The 10,749-nt window shown below is 56.8% G+C and overlaps 1 protein-coding gene across 1 annotated transcript; it reads right to left on the bottom strand.

Annotated features, from left to right (window-relative positions):
• Positions 1-5,750: 5,750 nt before the first annotated feature.
• On the bottom strand, positions 5,751-10,095 carry HTATIP2 (HIV-1 Tat interactive protein 2). The gene is made up of 5 exons (XM_064515745.1): positions 9,819-10,095; positions 8,892-8,999; positions 8,501-8,638; positions 6,855-6,916; positions 5,751-6,268 (listed from the first exon to the last, which is right to left on the bottom strand). The coding sequence occupies exons 1-5, from the start codon at positions 9,996-9,998 to the stop codon at positions 6,040-6,042; spliced, it is 717 nt and encodes a 238-aa protein (XP_064371815.1). The 5' UTR covers positions 9,999-10,095; the 3' UTR covers positions 5,751-6,039.
• Between the last annotated feature and the right edge of the window lie 654 nt (positions 10,096-10,749).

Raw genomic sequence — 10,749 nt, 5'->3', positions numbered from 1 at the left:
CCACCGGCACACTCAGCCGTGCTGCGCTTTGCAGTGTCACCACATTTCCTCGTGCAGGGTGGAGGGGGTAGGCAAAGGGCCCCCAAGGGGACCGAGGTGCCCTGGCAAGCAGTACCATGGGGAGAGTGAGGTCTCGCTTGTCCCAGCATGCCAGTGCCAGATCTCTTCCCTAATGACACATTACTGGTATGTGCTAGATTGTGCTGGCATAGCACGACCGGGGAACGGCATCTCTTGGAGCTGACCCTATCACTGCCTCCAGCCAGGGAGAGCGACGGGCGCAGGAACATGGTCAGGGGCTCTCATGCCACATTGGGACCCTGTTCTCTGGGAGTCACCCACTTCCTTCATGCCACCAGTCCACAGGTAAGCCCCCTGGAGAACAGACCATGAGCCCTAACACTGCTAACTTGAGCCTTAACCGGCTTGTACAAAGCTGGGCAGTCAGACACACACCGGCTCAGGGCAGCCAGACCCCAGGAGAGAGGGAGAGGTCTCTGAGGGGTGTAGGCTGGTGCAGAAGGGTCTGAGCAGGCTCATCTGGGGCCTGGCTTATTGCCCCATCTGCAAGAGCCAGCATAAGGCAAAGCGCACGAAGCTGTTAGGCCTTCTGCACCAACTGCTTTGCACTGCAGATCTGCTCCTATTGCACAGCAGGACTTGCGGAGTGCCTTTTCTAACACCCACAAGCCAGAGGCAGAGCTAGGAACAGGAGACCTTGCTCCCAGGCTGGTTTCCTGGGCCCCAAAGGCACTAACAGCCTTAATTGTCCTGACCAGCCCCACCTGGGACCCTGGGGGCTCCATTTAAGCTTGGGTTTGATAACCTGCTCCTTCTTTGGGCTGTGTTGCAGGTGTTGTAGGTCTGCCTGTCTATCTCCTGGATAGACCCTGGACCCTGACTGCAGCTCTGTCTCCAGTCCCACTCTGGCTGCTCCCACAGGGGCTCCCTGGTCCATTGCTTACTGTGCCCAGGGCTGTTGATGGGCCATGAGCGGCTGGTGAGCTGTTTGCCTTTCAGTGTGTGAATGCAGTATGCGAAAAGCAGAAATCTTCTAGAAACTGGAAGCAGTCATCTATGCCTTTCTGAAGAGCCTGGTTTAGCTTTTTGCTGGTTTGTAAAGGAAATTAATGAAAAGAGAATACCCTAAAATTTCAGAGAACAAGATGCACAAATGGCCTTTGTCAAAGCTTACTCCCCTGCAGGCCAGTATTGTTTTGATCTTTTTAAGGAGAGGCTGGTGGGGGGAAGGCTCTTTGGTAGTATGCCCTGGGAATTGGGGAGCAGCCTCCCTCACAGAGGGAGCTCAGATGTGCAAACCGTGCAGGTTGCTCTGCTGTGCCACCTGCCCTTGGGGCTGGACAGTGGTCCAGACTGCTTACTTGCTAGTAGGGGTGTCACCCAGGCAGCCTGAGCTCCAGCTTGGTGCCTGCTGGTTCAGCTCTGTTGCTTTGAAAGACTCTTGTAAGCCAAGGTGGTGTCTGCAGTTGTTTTTGCCACCTGGCTGAGCGTGCCCTGGGCTCTGAGTGGATGGGGACCACCGCTGGCATGGTGGTAATGTGGAGCGGGTGGGAGGCGCTGGCTGTTCTCACAGCTCCCTGGATGGGAAAAGCAGCAGTCGTGAGAGCCGCATGGGAAACCCCAGTGGCCTTGTGCTTTGCTGAAGAGCCATGGAGAAGATAGTTATTTTTTTCCTCGTTAATCTTCAATAATAAAGTCAGCATCAAAAATCCCAGGGGAGCTCCGGTCTGTGGGATCAGGCTGTTTGTATGAATGCTGTCCAGCAGACAACGAGCAACCTTACGTGCTCCTTGTTCCAACCACAGCCTGGACCAAAGGCCAAGTGCCCTGGAAAGCAGAGAACCTCTCCCAGGCACCAGGGCCCCGAGCCTTGCGCCTGAGGGCATGTTGCCAGCTCTTCAGACCCTCTTCTGCTTAAGGATACCTGGAGCTTTGCCCTGGGTGATCCCATGGAGGATTTAGGAGCATTCCTTGAAGTCTGAGCACAAAGACCTAGCCTTCCCCGTTGTCTTCATCTTTTTGAGACCCAGTGGGGGGAAATTCCTTGGACTTGTGCTTCTGCCATGGTTAAATGTGCAAATGCTCTATAATCTCTTCCACAGCTCTAGAGTGGGTGTTTTAATAAGTGTACAAACTGGATTGTGCTACAACACAGGAAATAAAGGTCCAAAATAAGAGCTATGAAATTCCACACAACCAGCTCATAAGGAACCTGTGCTATGGGCTGGCAGCAGCTGCCCATTTATGTACAAAATTCAGTGAATTTCAGGCAAGGCAGCCATGCTGGGGTGTTTGCAGGCAAGGGTTGCTTCCACCTGAGAGTGTTTATAAAAGTGGACTGCAACAGCTCCATGTCCTGGGACCGAAGTGTCAACACAGGACAAGGGTCTGGTGGTCCCCGAGGAGGAAATGGCAGGTGAGCTGCTCCCTGGTGTGCAGTGCCAAGGCATGACGTGTCTGGCAGGTCTGGGCAGCCTCTGCCTCAAGTGGGCTCCCACGGCTATGAAGATACCAAGAACAGGAAAACTCCAGCACACCTTGTCCCTCCTCAGTGCCCTCCTACCGGGCTGCACCCTGGCCTCTCTGCTGGCCCAAATCCTTCATCTCAGAGCTGTCGTCTCCAGGATCCTCTTCAATAGCCATCACCGAAGCGTCATGAGCTACATCTAAAGTGAGTAAGTAAAATGGGCTGGGGATGGTTCTGGCTGACCTGGGCCGTCTTTCACCCTCGTGGCACTCCCCAGCCTGCCTCGGCAGCTGTGTCTGGCCAGTGCCAACCTCCAAACCATGCCAGGTGCTGTCCAGGGCATGCCAAAAACTTCCCAGTGCCAACCAAGGGGGGACCGTGTTTGTGCCTGCCCCTGTTTAGTTCCCTGGTTTAGATCTAGTCCTCCCTATCTGTGTGCCATTATTATATAACGAATTGTAATGGTGTATTTCAGAGAAGACTTACCTGAAATATGAAACAAAGTCTTACACCATTGAACAGAAACAAGAGTTGCATAGAAATAGCTCGCATTTTCCACAGACCTCTGTCTAGCAATAAATGTTTGTTTTGCATGTTTCAAGGCTTTGGAGTGCTAAGAAAATATTTCCAAAAAGAAGACCTTCCCTTTTCTTCCCACGACAGCTTAATTTCTTTAAGAGCCCTTTTGGGAGGCCTTTTTGGAAATCCAAGTGCACTCTGTGGACCAGATCGTCTTATGTACACAGGGACCATTTCCTCAAAGAGCTCCATAGGCTTGCGACTCGGGACTTCCCCCTCCGAAGCCACGTGGAATCTCCCAATACACCATATTTATCCCTGTCTCTGCTATTTCAAGACTTTATTAGCGGGTCTAACAACTTGCCTTTTATAGAACTTGGGCTTACTGATTTGCTGTTTCCTGGTTCCCACTGGAACTTTTTAAAAATTAGCATCTTCTTAATAATATCTAGTCTCTGGTAGAAGGACCAATGTAACACTTGTCCAAGTGAGTATTTGGCAGTTTATCCAAGACTGGCAGGTTTTTTACTATGTGTTCTAAAAATGTAGTTGAAATCTTTCCTCCTGATGCTTTGAGACAGTCCTGCAAACGCATGCCCTCTAAGGAACGATGCTCCTGTGAGCTCCTTCACAGCAAAGGCTAACACAAATAATTCATTTATCTTTTCTGCAATGGCTCTTTCATGCTCCCGTAACCTGATCATGCCCTGTCCCATGTGGCGCTCTGGAAAGCTTTCTGCTTCTCACGTAGTCATGATTAATTTTTTATGCCTTTAGGATGCTTTCCTCAAATCTTTTGTGGCCCGCCTTGTACGTGTGACTTTCCACAGCTTGTGTTCTTTTTTTATTCTCCTGTCTGTATGCAGTTTCCACTTCTTTTAAGGTCTTGTCATTTCAAGTGTTTGTGTCTACTCTCCTGTTTAAGCATGTTATTTTTTTAGAATCTCTTTGAGCACTGGTGTGCATTTACTCCTATGTAATCTCATACTGTATATTTAAACAGCCTTCATGCTGCATACAAGCCTGAATACCGTTCAGATGCTTCTTTGAAGTACATTTGACTAACCTACCTCTCATTTCTCTTTTGTAATTAAATATTATTCTAAGGTACTGCTTTTGTTCTCACTAGGACAGTCCGATCAGTAATTACTGCTCAGTGGCCCTTTGTGACCTTGTGAACTAAGCCCTGTGCTTGGCTCAGGAGTTGCCCAGGTACATGGTTTTCCTCAGAACATCCCCCTTCACCCCCTGTGCACAGTGTGGGGCTGCCCCACCCCACAGCCTTCCTCCCACCAAGCCTGAGGTACCAGCCTGGTGTTTAAAGTGCCTGTGTAGACTCGAGGAGACCAGGGATCCAGGCTCCCCTCGGCTCACCACGTCCAAGTCACTGACACTGGAGCCACGGGCAAGGTCAAAGAGGAGAAAACCCTGGAAAGCAGCATTACCCGGCGCACTGGGACTTCGGCCAGCTGGGAATTCGGGAGTCACGTAAGTCCCCCAGTCCTGCTGCGGCTCAGCTGCGGAGTCGCCAAGTTCCTTGACCCCGAGCAGAAGGCCTGAGAACAGCCGAGGCGGTGGGGGGTAGCGGCTGGGACGAGGTGCTGCTCTTAGCTCCCGCTTTGTGCGAGGCAGGAGAGTGTCCCGGGCAGCCCCAGTTCCCCGGGCTGGTTCACCTCAAAGCCCAGCCTTCCCCAGCCTTTGCTGCAGAGGGCAGGGCTGCTGAAATCACCCTCCCCTTGAGCAGCTGGTCCATGCAGGGTCACAGCACAGCAGAGCCAAGCCATCGGTGCCAGGAGCAGGCACCTGCTCCCCTTCCCACACCACGGCAGTGCAGTCCAGAAGTACCAGGCTGGGAAGGCAGAGGTCTGCTGCTCCAACTACGGTGCCAACACCTCTGTGCAGCAGCAGTTCTCTGCCTTGGGGAAATCCACTGGTTCCTCCTAACATGGGTGCTGAACACACCGAACCCCATGTATTTCAAAGGCACAGCAGCCTCGTATTTCCCAGAGGACCCTGCTGGCAAGAAGCCCAGCACTATCTAGACCTGCCTGATTCTAGGTGACCTGAACACAGCACAAGAGCTTCCTCATCTTGCTGGGGTGCAATGGGCATGATGATCAGCTCTGCCAAGAAAGCAAATGGGAGCATTTAGCAACCGGTGGGGTGGGTGAGGCAAGCCCTGCCCTCGGCCATGCGCACTGCTGGCCTCACCTCTTGGACATGGTGAGTGCCTTTGGTGACGGGGCTGAACTCCGGTTCACTGAGGCTATAAGGAAAGTCCAGGTGAACCTGCAGTGCCAGAAGTTTTCAAGCCAACACAAGTATTCACGTAAGTTTACACTACTGGGAAACAACAGCTCCTGAAGCAACAGTTCTGATCTCATCAGCGGTGTTCCTGGAGCAGTCCCTCAGCGCCCAAAGCAGAAGGGTGAGCTCAAATACGCATGCAGAGTCTGCAGGGACCTACTTACAGCACAGCCACTGCCCCAGGGCCCCAGGCACGCTCAGCTACCGCTTCCAAGAGCTCCAACAACCAAACGGTACTAGTGCCACCATATGCCTCGCAGGGTGCAGTCTCAGGGCAGGCAGCTGCTCACTGTTTTCCTGTGTTGTTCCATGGTATGGACACAAACCCCAGCTACTTGCCCTGTCAAATCCTTGAAGTGACACAAGACACAGTCTGTGAACAGTCAGCAGTGTGCAGGTGATAGATGCAATTTCAACAGAAAATTGGCACAAGGAGACCAGTCACAGGATTTTATTTGAGGGCTGAATTGAAGAAATTACCTCGAGTACACCCAATTTTTACCTGGATTCACATGCCAGATCCAGGAAGCACACAATGCATTTTCTTCACCCACCAGCCGGCACCTGCATTTCTAGATCACTTAAGAGAATTAACTGCCATGCAAAGAAATGCAGCTCTACCTTCACCTTAGCCATGCAATGCCCCACTACTATCCCATGCCTGCATCTGTCCTTGGTCCAGAGGAGCACCTGACAGGTGAATCATGCTCTCTGGCCCTTCCCTTCTACTTTGTGTCCTGTTGTGGCACTGCCCTTCCCAGCTCATGGATGGCCTTGTTCTCCAGCACCTCCACCTTCCCCCCGCCCGGCTTCAGCACGCTGGCCGCCATTGCCCTTGCCACTGTCTCCACAGGAACCGAGTAAGCAGTGGGGAACACCCGTGCCACAAGACTGAGAAAGTGCTGGGCAATCCACTCGGCAGGGCGAGGCTCCTGGCGTGTGCACAGCAGCACCCTGCGGAGCGGGGAGGTAAGGCAAGTCAGGCTGAAATAACGGCCCTAGGAAAAGCTAGGCACTGAGATCTCCAGCTGCGTCGGGAGCCCCAGCTTGGCTTGCTGAACCTGCGTGAGGCCCAGGAAGGGGCTTCTGCAGGGTCCTGGAGTGTGACCAGGCTGAGCCCTGGGACACTCAACTCCTCTCCCACACAGTGCTGCCCAGGCAAGACGCCAGTTCTCCCAGGCTGCGAGAATATGGTGGACAGGGGGCAGGAGAGAGTCCCCTCTGCACAAGGTCAAGCTCTGTGCAGAGCTAAGCTAGGACCTCTGTCCCCCAGTCTCTTCTTTCAGTCCAGGTCTCTCCTAGTGTGACGTGTGACCTTACCTTTGGGAAGGTCCCTGAGAAACTGCTGTGTTTGCTCCCCGCAGCAGTGGGGAAGGGGTGCCCTGAGATGGGAGTGGTGTTTGCACCAGGCTGCTTTCTCCACTCCCCTACCCAGACACTGCCTTAGCAGTGGCCCTAGCCCTTTCCTGACCTCCCCAGCCCTCTGCCCTTGCAACCCCCCACCTCAGTCCTGTGCCCTCCCTCTTCCAGGGCTACTCACGCTGGCCGGAGAATGGTACAGCGATCAAAACCAACAGCCTGGACCAGGTTCTCCACTTCTCCCTGTCAGAGCAGTCGGGCAGGATGAAACAAGACAAGGATGACTACAAGCACCGCGTCTGCTGCCCTGTGAACTGGGGAGAGAGGAATCGCTGCGCTGTGGGCAGGGTGGCACTAGGCACCGGGCTGGTACTGCATCCAGGCCCTGGCGACCCCAGGGTGACTTGCAGCCCAGAGCGTGTGCACAGCACAGCTGCAGGGCTCTGACTCCGCTTCACTGAAGCTGTGGCTGAGCTGCGCAGCTTCAGCTCATGAACTCCGCAAGATGAAAAAGGTAAAAACAAAGACCTAAGGGAAATTGCTGGGTTGGCAATAGGAATTTGGGAGAAAAATGCTGACATAAAAAGGAAAAAAGAATCAGAAGACAGCATCTCAGTAAGGTAGGTAGCCAAGGAGCAGCAGTGGCTCACCCTTCCCCGCCTGACTGTCACCTGCCTCGTCAGAGGCTCTTCAGGTGTCTCATGAGGGGCTGTGAGCACATCAATGCTTAGCCTCATAGCGCCTTAAGCCCTGCCACCTCCCATGTGTAATAGCTAACAGATAATCGGTATGTACTTGTAAACCATATATAATCCTGCTTGCAAAAGACACGCAAGTAACAACCTAGGGGAGAAAGTGCACAGTGTACCCAAAGAGGCAGGAGAGGAGGTGTGTATAGTGAGCCATGGATAAGGGTCACTCAAGTCCCAGGTGATGCAGGCCACACGCCCCAGAGAAGAAGAGCTTCAGAGAGGTGAGGAAAGGAAGAACTGCAGCTGATCCTGGCCACAGTGCCACTCATCTGGCCAAGAGGCCGCTTATTAAACTGGAGGGCAGGGCTGCTGCTCAGGGGGATCTCAAGGGGGCACACGACTGTGCCAGCAGGAGCCCTGTAAGCGTCAGCAAAGCTAAACGCAAAGCCCTGCATTGGCACAGGCCGGAGACCAGCCGGACAGCGCACAGCCGCCAGGAAAGGCAAGCGCGGCAGGGAGTTGTCCGCACGAAGCTGAACGCGGGTCAGCAGCACGCCCTTGCAACCACGGTGCTAACTGCAACGGCGGGTGTGTGGCCAGCAGCGCAAGGGACGCTTGTGAGGCAGCCTCTGGGCACTGTGTCCAGTCTGGGGGTTCCCAGTATGAGCCAGTGACAGCCAGGAATGCGTCAGTGGATGCTGGGGGCTGGAGCACACCCACCCCTGAGGAAGGAAGCTTTCACAAGGAGTAAGGTGCAGCCCTGGGACGAGGCCCGGGGAGCCTGTGGGATCTCCACCCCTGCACACTTCAGATCTCACCTGGATATGGTCCTGAGCTGCCCGACCCACCTGTGAAGCTACCCCAGCTTGGAGCAGGGTTTGGACTGGAGACCCCAGAGGGCCTGTTCCACCTAGAGCTTTCTTGTGGCTCTAAGAGGCAGAAGGGTGCTGCATGCAGGCATTCTGCTGCTCAGGATAAAGCAGGTCATGCTTGTCCTGCCAGCCTCATTCCCTGACTTTTTGTTCCCCAGGTCCAGGAGGACCCCAGAGCCATTTGGACCTTTTGCAGCCTCAGCTCTTGCTTCCTTCCCAAGTGTCCTGGCGTTTCCTGACCCCCCCACTGCTTCCCACCTCACCTTCACCCTGAGGTAGAGGAAATGGCTGTGCTCGTTCGCGCCCTGGGAGGACTGCAGGACGAAGTGTTTGCACCCCCCAGCCCGTGCCAGCTCCGCTGCCTGTGCGACGTAGTCCCGGTCCACACGGATGAAGCCGGCCTGCAGGTAGAGCGGGAGAACAGGATCAGTGCAGCTGGGGGCTCCCACACAGGTCAGGGAGTGGGGGTGGGTTGCCCAGCCAGATGCTACATCCAGCCTTGCTTGTCGGTGCTGAGTGCACGTTCCCTTAGCATCCCCGGGGCGGCAAACCCCAGTGAGACCAAGCATGCGAATAACCCCCCGGAGCAGCACCCCCACGACGCCTGGGAGGAGCAGCACGCTCTCGGGGAGCTGCCCACCGGTGCCCACTCACCGCGCCGGCCTTGGCCCGCGTGGTGCCCAGGCAGCAGAAGCCGACGTCGTGGCCCCGGAAGGCGGCAGCGTGTTCGCTCAGCTGCTCAAAGTCCACCACCACCTGCTCCTGCGGGGACATCACGGGTTGGCACGCGCCGCCGGGGCTCCCCTGGGTGCCCCTCAGCACCTTTGGGTGCTGAAGGGCTGGCAGGGTCCGGCCTCGTCCCCCTCTGCCCCAGCCCACGCGCTGGGCACCCTGGACCGCACACCTCCAGGGGGCTGCTCCCCCCCCGATCCCACACCACCCCAACAGCCCTCTGCACCACCTCCAGGACCCCCAGGGCCTGCACCCCCTGACCCCACGCCACCCCCACGGCCCCCAACATCACCTCCAGGACCCCCCCAGGGCCTGCACCCCCTGACCCCACGCCACCCCCACGGCCCTCAACATCACCTCCAGGACCCCCCCAGAGCCTGCACCCCCTGACCCCACGCCACCCCCATGGCCCCCAACATCACCTCCAGGACCCCCCCAGGGCCTGCACCCCCTGACCCCACGCCACCCCCACGGCCCTCAACATCACCTCCAGGACCCCCCCAGAGCCTGCACCCCCTGACCCCACACCAGCCCCACGACCCCCTACATCACCTCCAGGACCCCCCAGGGCCTGCACCCCCTGACCCCACGCCACCCCCATGGCCCCCAACATCACCTCCAGGACCCCCCCAGAGCCTGCACCCCCTGACCCCACGCCAGCCCCACGGCCCCCAACATCACCTCCAGGACCCCCCAGGGCCTACACCCCCTGACGCCACACTCTCCAGGACCCCCCCAGTCCCACCCCCCTGATCCCACACCACCCCCACAGCCCCCACACCCTCCAGGATCGCCCTCCGATCCCCCCCCAAGGTCCCCGCACCCCCCCGGCCCCGCTCCCCGCCGCACCAGGGCGGCCGCGCTCTCCTCGCCGAGGCTCATCCGCCGCCGCCCGATCGCCGTGACCCTGGCGAAGAGCCGCTGGGACAGCAGCTCCCGCAGCAGCGCCCGGCCCGTCTCTCCCGAGGCGCCCAGCACGAAACAGGAGCCGCCGGCTCCCCCGCCACCGCCGCCCGCCGCTGCCGCCATGCTCGGGGCGGCCCTGCTCCGCCTGCCGTGGCCCGGCTCCTTCCGCCGGCTCTGCCCGGCGGCGGCGCGTGGGGGACGCGCGGAAGCGCAGGCTGAACGCACCGCCTTCCTGGGCTGGGCCATCGCGGTCGCGTGTTGTCAGGGCTCACGCTGGCCCTGCCTCCGCGCCCCGAGCCGCAAAATCGGCGATTTTGCTGTAGGACACGAAGAGGTGCCGTTCCCCCCCCCCCCCGCCCCCCCCGCCGCCTTCCCTGTTAAAATGCCGGGTTTTAATGTCACTGTGTAAGAAGCAGGTAATGGTCACAGCGTGTCGACTTAGGGCAGTGTTTTGATGTTTTCGCAATTTGTAGTCCGTCTGGAAAACACCCCATGGAAGGAAATCTGCTTCCCACTCGGTGCGCATTTTGGTGCATCTCTGGCAGCAGGTTTCCTTCGATCCCCGGAAGGGCCTGTGATTATGACGATCTGCCAAAGACTGGGAATTATTTCAGTCCAGCCAGGAACTTTTGTGTTGACAGATAAAATGCTTAAACAGCGCCATTTCCCACATGAAGCAAAACTTTCCCGCGGAAGGACATGTGCTGGCATGTGGACGTGTGTGTATTTTGGTGGGATGGGCCGCATGAGGCAGAGCGTTGCCAGCAGGGCGAGGGAGGGGATCCTTCCCCTCTGCTCAGCGCTGGGCTGCCCCGTACAAGAGAGACGTCCAGCGAAGGGCCGTGAAGATGAGTTAGAGGTTGGAGCATCTCCC

Source organism: Dromaius novaehollandiae, chromosome 8 (genome assembly GCF_036370855.1).
Source record: "Dromaius novaehollandiae isolate bDroNov1 chromosome 8, bDroNov1.hap1, whole genome shotgun sequence".
Lineage (NCBI taxonomy): Eukaryota > Metazoa > Chordata > Aves > Casuariiformes > Dromaiidae > Dromaius > Dromaius novaehollandiae.
The sequence above is the reverse complement of the archived record's forward strand: the minus strand, read 5'-3'. Positions and strand labels throughout refer to the sequence as shown.